This window comes from Oncorhynchus masou, unplaced genomic scaffold, assembly GCF_036934945.1.
Source record: "Oncorhynchus masou masou isolate Uvic2021 unplaced genomic scaffold, UVic_Omas_1.1 unplaced_scaffold_907, whole genome shotgun sequence".
In the NCBI taxonomy this organism is placed as follows: Eukaryota; Metazoa; Chordata; class Actinopteri; order Salmoniformes; family Salmonidae; genus Oncorhynchus; species Oncorhynchus masou.
In genome coordinates this window covers 75,721-99,667 of record NW_027015545.1, presented here as the reverse complement: position 1 = coordinate 99,667, position 23,947 = coordinate 75,721, and the positions used below count along the sequence as shown (strand labels likewise).

At 50.0% G+C, this 23,947-nt stretch overlaps 1 protein-coding gene across 1 annotated transcript in view; it reads right to left on the bottom strand.

The window, feature by feature from the left end:
- fam117bb (family with sequence similarity 117 member Bb) overlaps positions 1-23,947 on the bottom strand; it is a 112,165-nt gene that overhangs the window by 71,025 nt on the left and 17,193 nt on the right. The window contains exon 2 of the mRNA XM_064964080.1: positions 14,330-14,502. Coding sequence (XP_064820152.1) covers positions 14,330-14,502 — 173 coding nt within the window. The remainder of the gene's footprint in view (positions 1-14,329; positions 14,503-23,947) is intronic.

Genomic DNA, 23,947 nt, shown 5'->3' with positions numbered 1-23,947 from the left:
GAAGAGACAGGATTCATCCTAGTCCTCTCTGTGGTGAAGAGGAGACAGGATTCATCCTAGTCCTCTCTGTGGTGAAGAGACAGGATTCATCCTAGTCCTCTCTGTGGTGAAGAGACAGGATTCATCCTGGTCATCTCTGTGGTGAAGAGGAGACAGGATTCATCCTGGTCCTCTCTGTGGTGAAGAGACAGGATTCATCCTAGTCCTCTCTGTGGTGAAGAGGAGACAGGATTCATCCTAGTCCTCTCTGTGGTGAAGAGGAGACAGGATTCATCCTAGTCCTCTCTGTGGTGAAGAGACAGGATTCATCCTAGTCCTCTCTGTGGTGAGGAGACAGGATTCATCCTGGTCCTCTCTGTGGTGAAGAGACAGGATTCATCCTAGTCCTCTCTGTGGTGAAGAGACAGGATTCATCCTAGTCCTCTCTGTGGTGAAAAGGAGACAGGATTCATCCTGGTCCTCTCTGTGGTGAAGAGACAGGATCCATCCTAGTCCTCTCTGTGGTGAAGAGACAGGATTCATCCTAGTCCTCTCTGTGGTGAAGGAGACAGGATTCATCCTGGTCCTCTCTGTGGTGAAGAGACAGGATTCATCCTGGTCCTCTCTGTGGTGAAGAGACAGGATTCATCCTGGTCCTCTCTGTGGTGAAGAGACAGGATTCATCCTAGTCCTCTCTGTGGTGAGGAGACATGATTCATCCTAGTCCTCTCTGTGGTGAAGAGACAGGATTCATCCTAGTCCTCTCTGTGGTGAAGGAGACAGGATTCATCCTGGTCCTCTCTGTGGTGAAGAGACAGGATTCATCCTGGTCCTCTCTGTGGTGAAGAGACAGGATTCATCCTAGTCCTCTCTGTGGTGAAGAGACAGGATTCATCCTAGTCCTCTCTGTGGTGAAGAGACAGGATTCATCCTAGTCCTCTCTGTGGTGAAGAGGAGACGGGATTCATCCTAGTCCTCTCTGTGGTGAAGAGACAGGATTCATCCTAGTCCTCTCTGTGGTGAAGAGACAGGATTCATCCTGGTCCTCTCTGTGGTGAAGAGACAGGATTCATCCTAGTCCTCTCTGTGGTGAAGAGACAGGATTCATCCTAGTCCTCTCTGTGGTGAAGAGACAGGATTCATCCTAGTCCTCTCTGTGGTGAAGAGGAGATTCAGGATTCATCCTAGTCCTCTCTGTGGTGAAGAGGACAGGATTCATCCTAGTCCTCTCTGTGGTGAAGAGGAGACGGGATTCATTCTAGTCCTCTCTGTGGTGAAGAGGAGACAGGATTCATCCTAGTCCTCTCTGTGGTGAAGAGGAGACAGGATTCATCCTAGTCCTCTCTGTGGTGAAGAGACAGGATTCATCCTAGTCCTCTCTGTGGTGAAGAGACAGGATTCATCCTAGTCCTCTCTGTGGTGAAGAGACAGGATTCATCCTAGTCCTCTCTGTGGTGAAGAGACAGGATTCATCCTAGTCCTCTCTGTGGTGAAGAGACAGGATTCATCCTAGTCCTCTCTGTGGTGAAGAGACAGGATTCATCCCGGTCCTCTCTGTGGTGAAGAGACAGGATTCATCCTAGTCCTCTCTGTGGTGAAGAGGAGACAGGATTCATCCTAGTCCTCTCTGTGGTGAAGAGACAGGATTCATCCTAGTCCTCTCTGTGGTGAAGAGGAGACAGGATTCATCCTAGTCCTCTCTGTGGTGAAGAGGAGACGGGATTCATCCTAGTCCTCTCTGTGGTGAAGAGGAGACAGGATTCATCCTAGTCCTCTCTGTGGTGAAGAGGAGACAGGATTCATCCTGGTCCTCTCTGTGGTGAAGAGACAGGATTCATCCTAGTCCTCTCTGTGGTGAAGAGACAGGATTCATCCTAGTCCTCTCTGTGGTGAAGAGACAGGATTCATCCTGGTCCTCTCTGTGGTGAAGAGACAGGATTCATCCTAGTCCTCTCTGTGGTGAAGAGGAGACAGGATTCATCCTGGTCCTCTCTGTGGTGAAGAGACAGGATTCATCCTAGTCCTCTCTGTGGTGAAGAGACAGGATTCATCCTAGTCCTCTCTGTGGTGAAGAGGAGACAGGATTCATCCTAGTCCTCTCTGTGGTGAAGAGGAGACAGGATTCATCCTAGTCCTCTCTGTGGTGAAGAGGAGACGGGATTCATCCTAGTCCTCTCTGTGGTGAAGAGGAGACGGGATCCATCCTGGTCCTCTCTGTGGTGAAGAGACAGGATCCATCCTGGTCCTCTCTGTGGTGAAGAGGAGACGGGATCCATCCTAGTCCTCTCTGTGGTGAAGAGACAGGATTCATCCTGGTCCTCTCTGTGGTGAAGAGGAGACGGGATCCATCCTAGTCCTCTCTGTGGTGAAGAGACAGGATTCATCCTGGTCCTCTCTGTGGTGAAGAGACAGGATTCATCCTAGTCCTCTCTGTGGTGAAGAGACAGGATTCATCCTAGTCCTCTCTGTGGTGAAGAGACAGGATTCATCCTAGTCCTCTCTGTGGTGAAGAGGAGACGGGATTCATCCTAGTCCTCTCTGTGGTGAAGAGGAGACAGGATCCATCCTAGTCCTCTCTGTGGTGAAGAGGAGACAGGATTCATCCTGGTCCTCTCTGTGGTGAAGAGGATTCATCCTAGTCCTCTCTGTGACCTCTCTGGGTGATTCATCCTAGTCCTCTCTGTGGTGAAGAGGAGACAGGATTCATCCTAGTCCTCTCTGTGGTGAAGAGGAGACAGGATTCATCCTGGTCCTCTCTGTGGTGAAGAGACAGGATCATCCTAGTCCTCTCTGTGGTGAAGAGGAGACAGGATCCATCCTAGTCCTCTCTGTGGTGAAGAGGAGACGGGATCCATCCTAGTCCTCTCTGTGGTGAAGAGACAGGATTCATCCTAGTCCTCTCTGTGGTGAAGAGGAGACGGGATCCATCCTAGTCCTCTCTGTGGTGAAGAGACAGGATTCATCCTAGTCCTCTCTGTGGTGAAGAGACAGGATTCATCCTAGTCCTCTCTGTGGTGAAGAGGAGACGGGATCCATCCTAGTCCTCTCTGTGGTGAAGAGGAGACGGGATCCATCCTAGTCCTCTCTGTGGTGAAGAGGAGACAGGATCCATCCTAGTCCTCTCTGTGGTGAAGAGGAGACGGGATCCATCCTGGTCTTCTCTGTGGTGAAGAGGAGACAGGATCCATCCTAGTCCTCTCTGTGGTGAAGGGGAGACAGGATCCATCCTGGTCTTCTCTGTGGTGAAGAGGAGACAGGATCCATCCTAGTCCTCTCTGTGGTGAAGAGGAGACAGGATTCATCCTAGTCCTCTCTGTGGTGAAGAGGAGACGGGATTCATCCTAGTCCTCTCTGTGGTGAAGAGGAGACAGGATCCATCCTAGTCCTCTCTGTGGTGAAGAGGAGACAGGATCCATCCTAGTCCTCTCTGTGGTGAAGAGGAGACAGGATTCATCCTAGTCCTCTCTGTGGTGAAGAGGAGACAGGATTCATCCTAGTCCTCTCTGTGGTGAAGAGGAGACAGGATCCATCCTAGTCCTCTCTGTGGTGAAGAGACAGAGACAGGATTCATCCTGGTCCTCTCTGTGGTGAAGAGAGACAGGATTCATCCTAGTCCTCTCTGTGGTGAAGAGACAGGATTCATCCTAGACAGGATTCATCCTAGTCCTCTCTGTGGTGAAGAGGAGATCAGGATCCATCCTAGTCCTCTCTGTGGTGAAGAGGACAGGATTCATCCTAGTCCTCTCTGTGGTGATTCATCCTAGTCCTCTCTGTGGTGAAGAGGAGACAGGATCCATCCTAGTCCTCTCTGTGGTGAAGAGGAGACAGGATCCATCCTAGTCCTCTCTGTGGTGAAGAGGAGACGGGATCCATCCTAGTCCTCTCTGTGGTGAAGAGACAGGATTCATCCTAGTCCTCTCTGTGGTGAAGAGACAGGATTCATCCTAGTCCTCTCTGTGGTGAAGAGAGACAGGATTCATCCTAGTCCTCTCTGTGGTGAAGAGGAGACAGGATTCATCCTAGTCCTCTCTGTGGTGAAGAGGAGACAGGATTCATCCTAGTCCTCTCTGTGGTGAAGAGACAGACAGGATTCATCCTAGTCCTCTCTGTGGTGAGGAGACAGGATTCATCCTAGTCCTCTCTGTGGTGAAGAGACGGGATTCATCCTAGTCCTCTCTGTGGTGAAGAGACAGGATTCATCCTAGTCCTCTCTGTGGTGAAGAGGAGACGGGATTCATCCTAGTCCTCTCTGTGGTGAAGAGACAGGATTCATCCTGGTCCTCTCTGTGGTGAAGAGACAGGATTCATCCTAGTCCTCTCTGTGGTGAAGAGACAGGATCCATCCTAGTCCTCTCTGTGGTGAAGAGGAGACAGGATTCATCCTGGTCCTCTCTGTGGTGAGGAGACAGGATTCATCCTAGTCCTCTCTGTGGTGAAGAGGAGACAGGATTCATCCTAGTCCTCTCTGTGGTGAAGAGGAGACGGGATTCATCCTAGTCCTCTCTGTGGTGAAGAGACAGGATTCATCCTAGTCCTCTCTGTGGTGAAGAGACAGGATTCATCCTAGTCCTCTCTGTGGTGAAGAGACAGGATTCATCCTAGTCCTCTCTGTGGTGAAGAGACAGGATTCATCCTAGTCCTCTCTGTGGTGAAGAGACAGGATTCATCCTGGTCCTCTCTGTGGTGAAGAGGAGAAGGGATTCATCCTAGTCCTCTCTGTGGTGAAGAGGAGACAGGATTCATCCTAGTCCTCTCTGTGGTGAAGAGGAGACGGGATTCATCCTAGTCCTCTCTGTGGTGAAGAGGAGACGGGATTCATCCTAGTCCTCTCTGTGGTGAAGAGGAGACAGGATTCATCCTAGTCCTCTCTGTGGTGAAGAGACAGGATTCATCCTAGTCCTCTCTGTGGTGAAGAGGAGACAGGATTCATCCTAGTCCTCTCTGTGGTGAAGAGGAGACAGGATTCATCCTAGTCCTCTCTGTGGTGAAGAGACAGGATTCATCCTAGTCATCTCTGTGGTGAGGAGACGGGATTCATCCTAGTCCTCTCTGTGGTGAAGAGACAGGATTCATCCTAGTCCTCTCTGTGGTGAAGAGACAGGATTCATCCTGGTCCTCTCTGTGGTGAAGAGACAGGGTTCATCCTAGTCCTCTCTGTGGTGAAGAGACAGGATTCATCCTAGTCCTCTCTGTGGTGAAGAGACAGGATTCATCCTAGTCCTCTCTGTGGTGAAGAGACAGGATTCATCCTGGTCCTCTCTGTGGTGAAGAGACAGGATTCATCCTGGTCCTCTCTGTGGTGAAGAGACAGGATTCATCCTAGTCCTCTCTGTGGTGAAGAGACAGGATTCACCACAGCCAGAACAACAAACTGATTCATCCTAGTCCTCTCTGTGGTGAAGAGACAGGATTCATCCTGGTCCTCTCTGTGGTGAAGAGGAGACGGGATTCATTCTAGTCCTCTCTGTGGTGAAGAGGAGACAGGATTCATCCTAGTCCTCTCTGTGGTGAAGAGGAGACAGGATTCATCCTAGTCCTCTCTGTGGTGAAGAGACAGGATTCATCCTAGTCCTCTCTGTGGTGAAGAGACAGGATTCATCCTAGTCCTCTCTGTGGTGAAGAGACAGGATTCATCCTAGTCCTCTCTGTGGTGAAGAGACAGGATTCATCCTAGTCCTCTCTGTGGTGAAGAGACAGGATTCATCCTAGTCCTCTCTGTGGTGAAGAGACAGGATTCATCCTAGTCCTCTCTGTGGTGAAGAGACAGGATTCATCCTAGTCCTCTCTGTGGTGAAGAGGAGACAGGATTCATCCTAGTCCTCTCTGTGGTGAAGAGACAGGATTCATCCTAGTCCTCTCTGTGGTGAAGAGAGACAGGATTCATCCTAGTCCTCTCTGTGGTGAAGAGGAGACAGGATTCATCCTAGTCCTCTCTGTGGTGAAGAGACAGGATTCATCCTAGTCCTCTCTGTGGTGAAGAGGAGACAGGATTCATCCTGGTCCTCTCTGTGGTGAAGAGACAGGATTCATCCTAGTCCTCTCTGTGGTGAAGAGACAGGATTCATCCTACAGCCAGTGGTGAAGAGACAGGATTCATCCTAGTCCTCTCTGTGGTGAAGAGACAGGATTCATCCTAGTCCTCTCTGTGGTGAAGAGACAGGATTCATCCTAGTCCTCTCTGTGGTGAAGAGGAGACAGGATTCATCCTAGTCCTCTCTGTGGTGAAGAGACAGGATTCATCCTAGTCCTCTCTGTGGTGAAGAGACAGGATTCATCCTAGTCCTCTCTGTGGTGAAGAGACAGGATTCATCCTAGTCCTCTCTGTGGTGAAGAGACAGGATTCATCCTAGTCCTCTCTGTGGTGAAGAGACAGGATTCATCCTAGTCCTCTCTGTGGTGAAGAGACAGGATTCATCCTAGTCCTCTCTGTGGTGAAGAGACAGGATTCATCCTAGTCCTCTCTGTGGTGAAGAGACAGGATTCATCCTAGTCCTCTCTGTGGTGAAGAGACAGGATTCATCCTAGTCCTCTCTGTGGTGAAGAGACAGGATTCATCCTAGTCCTCTCTGTGGTGAAGAGGAGACAGGATTCATCCTAGTCCTCTCTGTGGTGAAGAGGAGACAGGATTCATCCTAGTCCTCTCTGTGGTGAAGAGGAGACAGGATTCATCCTAGTCCTCTCTGTGGTGAAGAGACAGGATTCATCCTAGTCCTCTCTGTGGTGAAGAGACAGGATTCATCCTAGTCCTCTCTGTGGTGAAGAGACAGGATTCATCCTAGTCCTCTCTGTGGTGAACAGGATTCATCCTAGTCCTCTCTGTGGTGAAGAGACAGGATTCATCCTAGTCCTCTCTGTGGTGAAGAGACAGGATTCATCCTAGTCCTCTCTGTGGTGAAGAGACAGGATTCATCCTAGTCCTCTCTGTGGTGAAGAGGAGACAGGATTCATCCTAGTCCTCTCTGTGGTGAAGAGACAGGATTCATCCTAGTCCTCTCTGTGGTGAAGAGACAGGATTCATCCTAGTCCTCTCTGTGGTGAAGAGACAGGATTCATCCTGGTCCTCTCTGTGGTGAAGAGACAGGATTCATCCTAGTCCTCTCTGTGGTGAAGAGACAGGATTCATCCTGGCCTCTCTGAACAACAGACTGGATTCATCCTAGTCCTCTCTGTGGTGAAGAGACAGGATTCATCCTGGTCCTCTCTGTGGTGAAGAGGAGACAGGATTCATCCTAGTCCTCTCTGTGGTGAAGAGACAGACAGGATTCATCCTAGTCCTCTCTGTGGTGAAGAGGAGACAGGATTCATCCTAGTCCTCTCTGTGGTGAAGAGACAGGATTCATCCTAGTCCTCTCTGTGGTGAAGAGACAGGATTCATCCTAGTCCTCTCTGTGGTGAAGAGACAGGATTCATCCTAGTCCTCTCTGTGGTGAAGAGACAGGATTCATCCTAGTCCTCTCTGTGGTGAAGAGACAGGATTCATCCTAGTCCTCTCTGTGGTGAAGAGACAGGATTCATCCTAGTCCTCTCTGTGGTGAAGAGACAGGATTCATCCTAGTCCTCTCTGTGGTGAAGAGACAGGATTCATCCTAGTCCTCTCTGTGGTGAAGAGACAGGATTCATCCTAGTCCTCTCTGTGGTGAAGAGACAGGATTCATCCTGGTCCTCTCTGTGGTGAAGAGACAGGATTCATCCTAGTCCTCTCTGTGGTGAAGAGACAGGATTCATCCTGGTCCTCTCTGTGGTGAAGAGACAGGATTCATCCTAGTCCTCTCTGTGGTGAAGAGACATGATTCATCCTAGTCCTCTCTGTGGTGAAGAGACATGATTCATCCTGGTCCTCTCTGTGGTGAAGAGACAGGATTCATCCTGGTCCTCTCTGTGGTGAAGAGACAGGATTCATCCTAGTCCTCTCTGTGGTGAAGAGACAGGATTCATCCTAGTCCTCTCTGTGGTGAAGAGACAGGATTCATCCTAGTCCTCTCTGTGGTGAAGAGGAGACAGGATTCATCCTAGTCCTCTCTGTGGTGAAGAGGAGACAGGATTCATCCTGGTCCTCTCTGTGGTGAAGAGACAGGATTCATCCTAGTCCTCTCTGTGGTGAAGAGACAGGATTCATCCTGGTCCTCTCTGTGGTGAAGAGACAGGATTCATCCTAGTCATCCTAGCCTGATAGTGGGATGTCTGGCAGAATGAGGCCTGATAGTGGGATGTCTGGCAGAATGCAGGCCTGATAGTGGGATGTCTGGCAGAATGCAGGCCTGATAGTGGGATGTCTGGCAGAATGAGGCCTGATAGTGGGATGTCTGGCAGAATGAGGCCTGATAGTGGGATGTCTGGCAGAATGAGGCCTGATAGTGGGATGTCTGGCAGAATGAGGCCTGATAGTGGGATGTCTGGCAGAATGCAGGCCTGATAGTGGGATGTCTGGCAAACAGTAGACTCCTCCAGAAATATGTTCTCGTTTCCTCTCATCTCTCAGCAGCAGGGAAAGGCTTTCGCTCGCTCTCTGCCTCTTAATAAATCAGATAAACACTCACACTCAGTTCTCTTTTCTGAACCTGGTATCCATAGATATGTTCCAAAACTCCTGCTCTATTTTATCTAATCTCTCTGACTCTACCCACTCCAGTACACTGACTCTACCCACTCTAGTACACTGACTCTACCCACTCTAGTACACTGACTCTACCCACTCTAGTACACTGACCCACTGCTACCCACTCTAGTACACTGACTCTACCCACTCCAGGACTCTACACTGACTGACTCTACCCACTCCAGTACACTGACTCTACCCACTCTAGTACACTGACTCTACCCACTCCAGTACACTGACTCTACCCACTCCAGTACACTGACTCTACCCACTCTAGTACAGTACTGACTCTACCCACTCCAGTACACTGACTCTACCCACTCTAGTACACTGACTCTACCCACTCTAGTACACTGACTCTACCCACTCCAGTTCACTGACTCTACCCACTCCAGTACACTGACTCTACCCACTCCAGTTCACTGACTCTACCCACTGACACTGACTACCCACTCCAGTGTCCTGACTCTACCCACTCCAGTTCACACTGACTCTACCCACTCCAGTACACTGTCACTGACTCTACCCACTCCAGTGTCCTGACACTGACTCTACCCACTCCAGTCACTGACTCTACCCACTCTAGTACACTGACTCTACCCACTCCTGACTGACTACCCACTCCAGTACACTGACTCTACCCACTCCAGTGTCCTGAGTACACTGACTCTACCCACTCCAGTACACTGACTCTACCCACTCCAGTACACTGACTCTACCCACTCCAGTACACTGACTCTACCCACTCTAGTACACTGACTCTACCCACTCTAGTACACTGACTCTACCCACTCCAGTTCACTGACTACCCACTCCAGTACACTCTACCCACTCCAGTACACTGACTCTACCCACTCCAGTCTACACTGACTCTACCCACTCCAGTTCAGTACAGTACACTGACTCTACCCACTCCTGAGTACACTGACTCCTACCCACTCCAGTACACTGTTCACTGACTCTACCCACTCCAGTACACTGACTCTACCCACTCCAGTACACTGACTCTACCCACTCCAGTGTCCTGACTCTACCCACTCCAGTGCCCTGAGTACACTGACTCTACCCACTCCAGTGTCACTGACTCTACCCACTCCAGTGTCCTGACTCTACCCACTCTAGTACACTGACTCTACCCACTCCAGTACACTGACTCTACCCACTCTAGTACACTGACTCTACCCACTCCAGTACACTGACTCTACCCACTCCAGTACACATTGCTAATCACACGGCTGTAACATATCTGGACAAAAGGAACACCTACATGAGATTGCTGTTCATTGACTACAGTTCAGCATTCAACACTATTGTTCCCTCCAAGCTCGACAACAAGCTCAGAGCCCTGGGTCTGGACATCACCCTTTGCAACTGGATCCTAGACTTCCTGACGGGCAGACCAGAGGCTGAAAGGATTGGCAAATGCACCTTCTCCACACTGACTCACAGTGTAGTGTCTGGAGAACAGTGCCTCCAAACAGAACAGTGCCTCCAGACAGAACAGTGCCTCCAGACAGAACAGTGCCTCCAGACAGAACAGTGCCTCCAGACTGAACAGTGCCTCCAGACACTACAGTGCCTCCAGACAGAACAGTGCCTCCAGACAGAACAGTGCCTCCAGACAGAACAGTGCCTCCAGACAGAACAGAACAGTGCCTCCAGACAGAACAGTGCCTCCAGACAGAACAGTGCCTCCAGACAGAACAGTGCCTCCAGACAGAACAGTGCTTCCATACAGAACAGTGCCTCCATACAGAACAGTGCCTCCATACAGAACAGTGCCTCCAGACACTACAGTGCCTCCATACAGAACAGTGCCTCCATACACTACAGTGCCTCCAGACAGAACAGTGCCTCCAGACAGAACAGTGCCTCCAGACAGAACAGTGCCTCCAGACAGAACAGTGCCTCCAGACACTACAGTGCCTCCAGACAGAACAGTGCCTCCAGACACTACAGTGCCTCCAGACAGAACAGTGCCTCCAGACACTACAGTGCCTCCAGACAGAACAGTGCCTCCAGACAGAACAGTGCCTCCAGACAGAACAGTGCCTCCAGACAGAACAGTGCCTCCAGACAGAACAGTGCCTCCAGACAGAACAGTGCCTCCAGACAGAACAGTGCCTCCAGACTGAACAGTGCCTCCAGACAGAACAGTGCCTCCATACACTACAGTGCCTCCAGACAGAACAGTGCCTCCATACACTACAGTGCCTCCAGACAGAACAGTGCCTCCATACAGAACAGTGCCTCCAGACAGAACAGTGCCTCCAGACAGAACAGTGCCTCCAGACTGAACAGTGCCTCCAGACAGAACAGTGCCTCCATACACTACAGTGCCTCCAGACAGAACAGTGCCTCCATACAGAACAGTGCCTCCATACAGAACAGTGCCTCCATACAGAACAGTGCCTCCATACACTACAGTGCCTCCAGACAGAACAGTGCCTCCATACAGAACAGTGCCTCCATACACTACAGTGCCTCCATACAGAACAGTGCCTCCATACACTACAGTGCCTCCAGACTGAACAGTGCCTCCAGACACTACAGTGCCTCCAGACAGAACAGTGCCTCCAGACAGAACAGTGCCTCCAGACAGAACAGTGCCTCCAGACACTACAGTGCCTCCAGACAGAACAGTGCCTCCAGACTGAACAGTGCCTCCAGACAGTGCCTCCAGACAGAACAGTGCCTCCAGACAGAACAGTGCCTCCAGACAGAACAGTGCCTCCAGACAGAACAGTGCCTCCAGACAGAACAGTGCCTCCAGACAGAACAGTGCCTCCAGACAGAACAGTGCCTCCAGACAGAACAGTGCCTCCAGACAGAACAGTGCCTCCAGACAGAACAGTGCCTCCAGACAGAACAGTGCCTCCAGACAGAACAGTGCCTCCAGACAGAACAGTGCCTCCAGACAGAACAGTGCCTCCAGACAGAACAGTGCCTCCAGACAGAACAGTGCCTCCAGACAGAACAGTGCCTCCAGACAGAACAGTGCCTCCAGACAGAACAGTGCCTCCAGACAGAACAGTGCCTCCAGACACTACAGTGCCTCCAGACAGAACAGTGCCTCCAGACAGAACTCCTCCTTGACTTATTACACATTTTGTTGTGACAGCCTAAACAAAACACTATAAAAAAATGTTTTTTTTCTCCCCCATTTACTCACAATATCCCATAACGACAACGTGAAAACATGTTTTTAGAAATTTTTGCACATTTATTTAAAATAAAATACAGAAATATCTAATTTACATAAGTATTCACACCCCTGAGTCAATACCTGTTAGAATCCCCTTTGGCAGCGATTACAGCCGTGAGTCTTTCTGGGTAAATCTCTAAGAGTGATTACAGCTGTGAGTCATTCTGGGTAAATCTCTAAGAGTGATTACAGCTGTGAGTCATTCTGGGTAAATGATTACTCTTTCTGGGTGAAGAGTGATTACAGCTGTGAGTCTTTCTGGGTAAGTCTCTAAGAGTGATTACAAGCTGTGAGTCTTTCTGGGTGAGTCTCTAAGAGTGATTACAGCTGTGAGTCTTTCTGGGTAAATCTATAAGAGCTTTTCACACCTGGATTGTACAATATTTGCCCATTATTCTTTAAACAATTCTTCAAGCTCTGTCAAGTTGATTGTTGATCATTACTAGACAGCCAAGTCTTGCCATAGATTTTCTAGCTGATTTAAGTCAAAACTGTAACTAGACCACTCAGGATCATTCAATGTCGTCTTGATAAGCAACTCCAGTGTATATTTGGCCTTGTGTTTTTAGGTTATTGTCCTGCTGAAAGGTGAATTTATCTCTCAGTGTCTGGTGGAAAGCAGACTGAACCAGGTTTTCCTCCAGGATTTTGTCTGTGCTTAACTCTATTCCATGTATTTTTTTCCCCCAGTCCTTAATGATGACAAGCATACCAATAACATGATGCAGCCAACACTATGCTGGAAATTATGAAGAGTGGTACTCAGTAATGTGTTGTATTGGAGAGTGGTACTCAGTAATGTGTTGTATTGGAGAGTGGTACTCAGTAATGTTGTATTGTGGTACTCAGTAATGTGTTGTATTGGAGTGGTACTCAGTAATGTGTTGTATTGGGGAGTGGTACTCAGTAATGTGTTATATTGGAGAGTGGTACTGGGTACTCAGTAATGTGTTGTGTTGGAGAGTGGTACTCAGTAATGTGTTGTATTGGAGAGTGGTACTCAGTAATGTGTTATATTGGAGAGTGGTACTCAGTAATGTGTTGTATTGGAGAGTGGTACTCAGTAATGTGTTGTGTTGGAGAGTGGTACTCAGTAATGTGTTGTATTGGAGAGTGGTACTCAGTAATGTGTTGTATTGGGGAGTGGTACCCAAACATAACACTTTGTATTCAGGACAAAAAGTTAATTGCCTTACCACATTGTTTGCAGTTTTACTTTAGTGACATTATTCTGTACAGGCTTCCTTCTTTTCACTCTGTCATTTAGGTTAGTATTGTGGAGTAACTACCATGTTGTAGATCCATCCTCAGTTCTCTCCTATAACAGCCATTAAACTCTAACTGTTTTAAAATCACCATTGGCCTCATGGTGAAATCCCTGAGTGGTTTCTTTCCTCTCTGGCAACTGAGTTAGGAAGAACGCCAGTATCTTTGTAGTGACTGGGTGTATTGATGCACCATTCGAAGTGTAATTAATAACTGCACCATGCTCAAGGGATATTCAATACTTTGTTTTACCCATCTACCAATAGGTGCCCTTCTTTGCGAGGCATTGGAAAACATCCCTGGTCTTTGTGGTTGAATCTGTGTTTGAAATTCACTGCTGGACTGAGGGACCTTACAGATCATTTTGGGGCACAGAGATGAGGTAGGCATTCAAAAAGTCCATGCTACTTTTTACGTGACTTGTTATTCCTGATCTTATTTAGGCTTGACAACATGGTCCTAAACAGTAAACCATGACGCACACTGACTGTACGACTGTAAAAAGAGGTGACCTAATAATGGCCTTGGTTATCACCCAAATGCCTTTGTTATAATGTAATAACAGTAAACACAAAAACGTGCGGTTTTTGACCTGTAAAAGACAGATATCGTTGCAGCTGTTTCTCCTTCATAATAAATGGGACGAGAGACAGGCGTGTGCCATGATTCCACTTCTTGGTACAGCAATCAATCAATCAATGCTAGTTAAAGGTGTTGTATGGGGGTGTAGGGAAGTGGGGCAGGACAGGACTGTGTGGGGGCGTAGGGAAGTGGGGCAGGCTAGGTAAGGGCAGGAAAGTGTGGGGGTGTAGGGAAGTGGAGCAGGACAGGAAAGTGGAGCAGGACAGGAAAGTGGGGGGTATGGAGGGAAATGGAGGGGGTGTAGGACAGGAAAGGGTGGGGGTGTGTAGGGACAGGAAGTGGGGGGTGTAGCAGAACAGGAAATGGTGGGGGTGTAGGGAAGTGGGGCAGGGTGTAGGTGTAGGGCAGGACAGGACAGGGTGGGGGTGTAGGGAAGTGGGGCAGGCTAGGTAAAGGCAGGACAGGACAAGGTGGGGGTGTAGGGAAGTGGGGCAGGCTAGGTAAAGGCAGGACAGGACAGGGTGGGGGTGTAGGGCAGGACAGGGCAGAGAGAGAAATACCTAATTATTTCTGAAATATTACACAAAACGATGTAGATATGACTGTCTGTGAAATACCTTCCCCAGAACATCGCTAACTCTCAGCTGTATCCACTATGCTTTGAGTAATGTAAATGTGAAAACTGGAAACCGAGGACATACCTGAGTGGCTTTGTCCCTCATGCAGGGTTGACATGGGGCATGGCTGCTTTCCCGAGGCCAGTGACCGGTCAGATAGGGCCCAGTCAGGAGAAGATCCAGGGAGGAGGTGCGGCGGATACTGGAGCAGGAGCAGCAGGAGGGAAGGCCGGCTAGGGGAGGAGGTTTGGGTCTCTCTGTAGGGAGAGAGAACATTGAGAAGAGGATGAAGAGAAAGAGTTGGCCAGATTAACTGTAGAATGTATGCTCTCGTCTGGGTAGAGTGGATGGTGGATTCTGTCTGTTGACACCGGAGGATTGGAGTTAAGGGTAGAATGGATGGTGGATTCTGTCTGTTGACATCGGAGGGTTGGAGTTAAGGGTAGAGTGGATGGTGGATTCTGTCTGTTGACATCGGAGGGTTGGAGTTAAGGGTAGAATGGATGGTGGATTCTGTCTGTTGACATCGGAGGGTTGGAGTTAAGGGTAGAGTGGATGGTGGATTCTGTCTGTTGACACCGGAGGGTTGGAGTTAAGGGTAGAGTGGATGGTGGATTCTGTCTGTTGACATCGGAGGGTTGGAGTTAAGGGTAGAATGGATGGTGGATTCTGTCTGTTGACATCGGAGGGTTGGAGTTAAGGGTAGAATGGATGGTGGATTCTGTCTGTTGACATCGGAGGGTTGGAGTTAAGGGTAGAGTGGATGGTGGATTCTGTCTGTTGACATCGGAGGGTTGGAGTTAAGGGTAGAATGGATGGTGGATTCTGTCTGTTGACATCGGAGGGTTGGAGTTAAGGGTAGAATGGATGGTGGATTCTGTCTGTTGACATCGGAGGGTTGGAGTTAAGGGTAGAATGGATGGTGGATTCTGTCTGTTGACACCGGAGGGTTGGAGTTAAGGGTAGAATGGATGGTGGATTCTGTCTGTTGACATCGGAGGGTTGGAGTTAAGGGTAGAATGGATGGTGGATTCTGTCTGTTGACACCGGAGGGTTGGAGTTAAGGGTAGAATGGATGGTGGATTGGCCGCTGAAATGAGGAATGCATAATTATTTAAGTACAGGTACCGTAGATGTGAGCGAAATAGCTTTGAGTAGCAGTAGAAGTATTGTTGTTCGTTAGTTTAGTCCAGTTAGGGGAGGGGGGAAAGTATACATTTAAAAAATTTAAAGGATGATTTGAAATTACGCAAACAATTAAATTCATAGAACGTACAATGTTTCTGCAATATTAAAGCTGATCTACCCCACCACACAAAACATAAATACAAATAAATGGCCCCCTTCCTAGTTGGTCCTCAGACAGAGGTTTTTAAAATGTATTTTTTATTTAACTAGGCAAGTCAGTTAAGAACACATTCTTATTTACAATGATGGCCTACCGGGAACAGTGGGTTAACTGCCTGTTCAGGGGCAGAACGACAGACATTGTCAGCTCGGAGATTCGATCTGGCAACCTTTCGGTTATGGCCCAACACTCTAACCACTAGGCGACAGTGTGTTTGTGTATATATTTCCCGTTTGAGTCCATAAGTAGTACAGTCTGTGTTTGTGTATATATGATCTGCTGGCTTTTCTGCAGGGCTGGCCAGCTCTCTAATGGGTTGTTCTCTGTCACCTGTCACACGAAAAATCCAAGTTTATCCAACTCTAAATCTATCTTTTCGTAAAAACATGGTGAAAAATGTGTGGGCTCATCTCCTCATCTCTCTCTCTCCTACTGTTCTCTCTCCCCTCCCCATCTCTCCTACTGTTCTCTCCCCCTCCCCATCTCCCCTGCTGTTCTCTCCCCCTCCCCATCTCCCCTGCTGTTCTCTCCCCCTCCCCATCTCTCCTACTGTTCTCTCCCCCTCCCTATCTCCCTGCTGTTCTCTCCCCTCCCCATCTCTCCTACTGTTCTCTCCCCTCCCCATCTCTCCTCTGTTCTCTCCCCCTCCCCATCTCTCATCTGTTCTCTCCCCTCCCCATCTCCCCTGCTGTTCTCTCCCCCTCCCCATCTCTCCTGCTGTTCTCTCCCCTCCTCATCTCTCCCTGTTCTCTCCCCTCCCCATCTCTCCTACTGTTCTCTCCCCTCCCCATCTCTCCTACTGTTCTCTCCCCCTCCCCATCTCTCCTACTGTTCTCTCCCCCTCCCCATCTCTCCTACTGTTCTCTCTCCCCCTCTCTCCTCCCCCCCATCTCCTGTTCTGCTGTTCTCTCCCCCTCCCCATCTCCCCTGCTGTTCTCTCTCCCCCCATCTCCCATGTTCTCCCCTCCCCATCTCCCCTGCTGTTCTCTCCCCCTCCCCATCTCTCCTGCTGTTCTCTCTCTCCCTGCTATTTTCCTGCTCTCTCCCCCTCCCCATCTCTCCCTACTGTTCTCTCCCCTCCTCCATCTCTCCTACTGTTCTCTCCCCTCCCCCATCTCTCCTGCTGTTCTCTCCCCCCCCTCCATCTCTCCCCTCCCCATCTCTCCTGCTGTTCTCTCCCCCTCCCCATCCCCCTGCTGTTCTCTCCCCCTCCCCATCTCCCTGCTGTTCTCTCCCCCTCCCCATCTCCCTGCTGTCTCTCCCCCATCTCTCCCTGCTGTTCTCTCCCCCTCCCCATCCCCATCTCTCCTACTGTTCTCTCCCCCTCCCCATCTCTCCTACTGTTCTCTCCCCTCCCCATCTCTCCTGCTGTTCTCTCCCCTCCCCATCTCTCCTGCTGTTCTCTCCCCCCCCCCATCTCTCCTGCTGTTCTCTCCCCTCTGTTCTCCCTCCCCATCTCCCCTGCTGTTCTCTCCCCCTCCCCATCTCTCCTGCTGTTCTCTCCCCTCCCCATCTCCCTGCTGTTCTCTCCCCCATCTCTCCTCTCTCTCCCCTCCCCATCTCTCCTGCTGTTCTCTCCCCCTCCCCATCTCCCCTGCTGTTCTCTCCCCTCCCCATCTCTCCTGCCCCTCCCTGCTATTTTCCTGCTGTTCTCTCCCCTCCCCATCTCTCCTGCTGTTCTCTCCCCTCCTCATCTCTCCTACTGTTCTCTCCCCCTCCCCATCTCCTCTGCTGTTCTCTCCCCTCCCCATCTCCCATGTTCTCTCCCCCTCCCCATCTCCCCTGCTGTTCTCTCCCCCTCCCCATCTCCCCTACTGTTCTCTCCCCCCCCCATCTCCCTGCTGTTCTCTCCCCTCCCCATCTCCCCTGCTGTTCTCTCCCCCTCCCCATCTCTCCTCTCCTCCCCCTCTCCTGCTGTTCTCTCCCCCCTCCCCATCTCTCCTACTCTCTCCTCCCCATCTCCTCTGCTGTTCTCTCCCCCTCCCCATCTCCCCTGCTGTTCTCTCCCCTCCCCATCTCCCTGCTGTTCTCTCCCCCTCCCCATCTCTCCTACTGTTCTCTCCCCCTCCCCATCTCCTCTGCTGTTCTCTCCCCCTCCCCATCTCCCCTGCTGTTCTCTCCCCTCCCCATCTCTCCTGCTGTTCTCTCCCCCTCCCCATCTCTCCTGCTGTTCTCTCCCCCTCCCCATCTCCCCTGCTGTTCTCTCCCCTCCCCATCCTCCTACTGTTCTCCCCTCCCCATCTCCTCTGCTGTTCTCTCCCCCTCCCCATCTCCCTGTTCTCTCCCCCTCCCCATCTCCTCTGCTGTTCTCTCCCCCCCCATCTCCCCTCTGCTGTTCTCTCCCCTCCCCATCCTCCTACTGTTCTCTCCTCCCCATCTCCCTGCTGTTCTCTCCCCCTCCCCATCTCCCCTGCTGTTCTCTCCCCCTCCCCATCTCTCCTGCTGTTCTCTCCCCCTCCCCATCTCTCCTGCTGTTCTCTCCCCCCATCCCATCTCTCCCTCCCCATCTGTTCTCTCCCCCTCCCCATCTCCCCTGCTGTTCTCTCCCCCCATCCCCATCTCCCCTCCCCATCTCCCCTGCTGTTCTCTCCCCCTCCCCATCTCTCCTGCTGTTCTCTCCCCTCCCCATCTCTCCTGCTGTTCTCTCCCCCTCCCCATCTCCCCTCTGTTCTCTCCCCCTCCCCATCTCTCCTGCTGTTCTCTCCCCTCCCCATCTCCCCTGCTGTTCTCTCCCCCTCCCCATCTCTCCTACTGTTCTCTCCCCCTCCCCATCTCTCCTGCTGTTCTCTCCCCTCCCCATCTCCCCTGCTGTTCTCTCCCCCTCCCCATCTCTCCTACTGTTCTCTCCCCCTCCCCATCTCCCCTGCTGTTCTCTCCCCTCCCCATCTCTCCTACTGTTCTCTCCCCTCCCCATCTCTCCTACTGTTCTCTCCCCCTCCCCCCATCTCTCCTTCTCCTGTTCTCTCCCCTCCCCATCTGTGCTGTTCTCTCCCCCTCCCCATCTCTCCTGCTCTCTCCCCTCTCTCTGCTATTCTTCCCCCTCCCCATCTCTCCTAGTTCTCTCCCCCTCCCCATCCTCCTACTCTCACTCATCTCCCCTGCTGTTCTCTCCCCCTCCCCATCTCTCCTGCTGTTCTCTCCGCCTTCTCTCCTACTCTCTCCCCCATCTCTCCTGCTAACTCCCCTGGATCTCCCCCCTCCCATCTCTCCTACTGTTCTCTCCCCTCCCCATCTCTCCTGCTGTTCTGTGCTGATCTCTCCTACTGTTCTCTCCCCTCCCCATCTCCCCTGCTGTCATCTTCCTACTGACTGCTTCTCTTCCCCATCTCTCCTGCTGTTCTCTCCCCCTCCCCATCTACCCAATCTCCCCTCCCCATCTCTCCTACTGTTCTCTCCCCCTCCCCATCTCTCCTGAGTTCTCTCCCCCCCCATAACTGTTCTCCCCCCTCCCCATCTCCTCTGCTGTTCTCTCCCCTCCCCATCTACCTACTTTCTCTCCCCCTCCCCATCTCCCCTGCTGTTCTCTCCCCTCCCCATCTCTCCTACTGTTCTCTCCCCTCCCCATCTCCCCTGCTGTTCTCTCCCCCTCCCCATCTCTCCTGCTGTTCTCTCCCCCTCCCCATCTCTCCTGCTGTTCTCTCCCCTCCCCATCTCCCCTGCTGTTCTCTCCCCCTCCCCATCTCTCCTGCTGTTCTATCTCTCCTGCTGTTCTCTCCCCCTCCCCATCTCCCCTGCTGTTCTCTCCCCCTCCCCATCTCCCCTGGTTCTCTCCCCTCCCCATCTCCCCTGCTGTTCTCTCCCCTCCCCATCTCCCCTGTAGGTCCCCATCTCTCCTAACTGTTCTCTCCCATCTTCCTACTGTTCTCTCCTCCCCATCTCTCCTGCTGTTCTCTCCTCCCCATCAGGTTCTCTCCCCCTCCCCATCTCCCCTGCTGTTCTCTCCCCCTCCCCATCTCTCCTACTGTTCTCTCCCCTCCCCATCTCCCCTGCTGTTCTCTCCCCCTCCCCATCTCTCCTGCTGTTCTCTCCCCCTCCCCATCTCTCCTGCTGTTCTCTCCCCCTCCCCATCTCCCCTGGGACCCCCTCCCCATCTCTCCTGCTGTTCTCTCCCCCTCCCCATCTCTCCTGCTGTTCCCCTCCCCATCTCCCCTGAACAGACCCTCCCCATCTCTCCTGGGGTTCTCTCCCCCTCCCCATCTCCCCTGCCTTCTCGATCTGGATGTTCTCTCCCCTCCCCATCTCCCCTGGTTCTCTCCCCTCCCCATCCTCCTGCTCTCTCCCCTCCCCATCTCCCCTGGATCTCCCCTGTGTTCTCTCCCCTCCCCATCTCCCCTGCTGTTCTCTCCCCCTCCCCATCTCTCCTGCCAGATCTCCCCTGCTGTTCTCTCCCCTCCCCATCTCCCCTGCTGTTCTCTCCCCTCCCCATCTCTCCTGCTGTATTATCTATCCTGCTGTTCTTCCTTCTCCCCCTAACTCTGGATAACCCCAGACCAGAAGCTAAGCCTATGACACACTTTTGTTATTTTATTAAATCAAAGGCTGGAGTATTTAATCCCCAACTAATCATGGAATATAAACCCAGTACATTTCTTCTGGAACATGATGAACTTTTCAGACTGCTTTCATAACAAACTTGTTGCCATTGATAAATACGAGCCATACAATTGTTAAATCACGAGACTAAACAGTTTTAGTGTTTGATTACTAAACAAAACTACTAAAACAGGATATGATTAGGTCGAACTTCAACTTCTTGAACATCTTAGCCGGTCAGAAATGAGTCTCTTTCCTCTGGCCAGACAGTTACTGCCAGTCAGGTAGAGGCCGCTATAACTCTGAGGTCAAAGGGGACTGATAGTATAGCGCACCGGACTGTTTACCTGAACAGACCTCCAGGTCTGGATGCTGAGGGGAGAACCATGCTGAGAGATGAGTTCCAGATTGGTCTGATGGGCTAATACATGCTGAAACAGATGTATTATTATATATTGGTCTGATGGGCTGGCCTATGACACTTTTGTTATTTTATTAAATCAAAATGAGTTTTTTTTGGTCTGAACATGGGCTTTCATGTGCCATAACAAACTTGATGCCATTGTTATGAGTTCTGATTGTTAAATGATGGGCTGTCATCCCGGAAAAAATGAGTTCTGATTGGTGTGATGGGCTGGCCATGCTGAGAGATGAGTTCTGATTGGTCTGCTGGGCTGGACATGCCGAGAGATGAGTTCTGATTGGTTTGCCATGTAGCGCGCTTCTGTCTACAACATGAGCTGCTCAGTAGATGTAGATAATCCTCGCTACCACGGCTTTTTTGAAAGCGTTGCTACTGCTCTCAACAAAATTGCTGTCCAGAATTGTTTACTCAAGTATTTGTCAGCTAATGCTGCTAGCATGCTAGCTAGTGGTTAGCAAGCTAGCTAAAGGACATTCAGACAACTAGCGCACTAGCCGCTGTGACAGTACATCTTTCATTTTTAGCCTAGCTAGCTAGTACACATATCTGACCCTAATGAAACCATCTCTTACTTGGCACTACATGGTGGGCAGGGTGTGTAGTCGATCGTCACTAAACGCCGCTGTCAGGATTTGGCCAGGGTTGTTCCGGGTTTTGGTCACTAGATGCCCCCATTGTGCTTTTTGACCTTATGTTTTTTCCCTTGTTCCTCATTATTATTTGCACCTGTACCTCGTTTTCCCTGATTGTATTTAAACCCTTAGTTTCCCTCAGTTCTGTGCTCTGTGTTTGTATGTTAGCACCCAGCCCTAGTGTTCTGTGTATTCTTGTCGATTCCGGTGGATGCTCTTGTGGAATTCTGTTTTTGTTTTTGAGTGTCTCTTGAGGCTTTTTTGTGCTATTCCTACCACCTTTTGGATTTGCCATCTTTGTATTTATGGACTTCTCCTTTTTACTTTATTAAATACACCGTCTTAAGTACTGCTGTGTCTGCCTCATCTTCTGGGTTCTGCTGACTATTCGTGGCTCAGTTGGTTAAGTGACTGTTTCTCACTCCGGAGACCCAGGTTCGTAACCGGGTCCTGACAGAAAAATGGCAAATGGCACTCTCCAATACAACACATTACTGAGTACCACTCTCCAATACAACACATTACTGAGTACCACTCTCCAATACAACACATTACTGAGTACCACTCTCCAATACAACACATTACTGAGTACCACTCTCCAATACAACACATTACTGAGTACCACTCTCCAATACAACACATTACTGAGTACCACTCCCCAATACAACACATTACTGAGTACCACTCTCCAATACAACACATTACTGAGTACCACTCTCCAATACAACACATTACTGAGTACCACTCTCCAATACAACACATTACTGAGTACCACTCTCCAATACAACACATTACTGAATACCACTCTTCAACACAACACATTACTGAGTACCACTCTCCAATACAACACATTACTGAGTACCACTCTCCAATACAACACATTACTGAGTACCACTCTCCAATACAACACATTACTGAGTACCACTCTCCAATACAACACATTACTGAGTACCACTCTCCAACACAACACATTACTGAGTACCACTCTCCAACACAACACATTACTGAGTACCACTCTCCAATACAACACATTACTGAGTACCACTCTCCAATACAACACATTACTGAGTACCACTCTCCAACACAACACATTACCGAGTACCACTCTCCAACACAACACATTACTGAGTACCACTCTCCAATACAACACATTACTGAGTAGCACTCTCCAATACAACACATTACTGACGGGGCAGTGACCCTCTCAATTCAACCTGACGGGGCAGTGACCCTCTCAATTCAACCTGACGGGGCAGTGACCCTCTCAATTCAACCTGACGGGGCAGTGACCCTCTCAATTCAACCTGACGGGGCAGTTACCCTCTCAATTCAACCTGACGGGGCAGTGACCCTCTCAATTCAACCTGACGGGGCAGTGACCCCCTCTCAATTCAATCTGACGGGGCAGTGACCCTCTCAATTCAATCTGACGGGCAGTGACCCTCTCAATTCAACCTGACGGGGCAGTGACCCTCTCAATTCAACCTGACGGGGCAGTGACCCTCTCAATTCAACCTGACGGGGCAGTGACCCTCTCAATTCAACCTGACGGGGCCGTGACCCTCTCAATTCAACCTGACGGGGCAGTGACCCTCTCAATTCAACCTGACGGGGCAGTTACCCTCTATATTCAACCTGACGGGGCAGTGACCCTCTCAATTCAACCTGACGGGGCAGTGACCCTCTCAATTCAACCTGACGGGGCAGTGACCCTCTCAATTCAACCTGACGGGCAGTGACCCTCTCAATTCTACCTGTATTTTTCCAATATTACAATACGAGATAACTTTACAGTGATCACAACTGTTGATGTTGATAATTTAGCATTTGTCTAACTACTGTTACAAACTTTAAAGTACACCCACAACTTTTGTTTAGTCTGTACAATATTGCAAAACAAGTTGATGTTCTCCCTCAAGGTCTTACATGTGTTGACTCATACTGCTTTTATACACATCATTTACTTAAGCTGAACTAGAAGAGGTAGTAGTAGTGGTAGTAGTAGTGATAGTAGTAGTGGTAGTAGACTAGTAGTAGTAGTAGTAGTAGTGGTAGTAGTAGTGAGTAGTAGTGATAGTAGTAGTGGTAGTAGTAGTGATAGTAGTAGTGGTAGTAGACTAGTAGTAGTAGTAGTGATAGTAGTAGTGGTAGTAGACTAGTAGTAGTAGTAGTAGTAGTAGTAGTAGTAGCAGTAGTAGTAGTAGTAGTAGTAGTAGTAGTAGTAGTAGTAGTAGTAGCAGTAGAAGTAGTCGTAGTAGTAGTAGTAGTGATAGTAGACTAGTAGTAGACTAATAGTAGTAGTAGTAGTAGTAGTGGTAGTAGTAGTGGTAGTAGACTAGTAGTAGACTAGTAGTAGTAGTAGTAGTAGTAGTATAACTACTGACCCTGTATATAACTACTGACCCTCTATATAACTACTGACCCTGTATATAGCTACTGTCCCTCTATATAACTACTGACCCTGTATATAACTACTGACCCTGTATATAACTACTGTCCCTGTATATAGCTACTGTCCAACTATATAACTACTGACCCTGTATATTGCTACTGTCCCTCTATATAACTACTGACCCTGTATATAGCTACTGTCCCTCTATATAACTACTGACCCTGTATCTAACTACTGACCCTGTATATAGCTACTGTCCCTCTATATAACTACTGACCCTGTATATAACTACTGACCCTGTATATAGCTACTGACACTGTATATAACTACTGACCCTGTATATAACTACTGACCCTGTATATAGCTACTGACC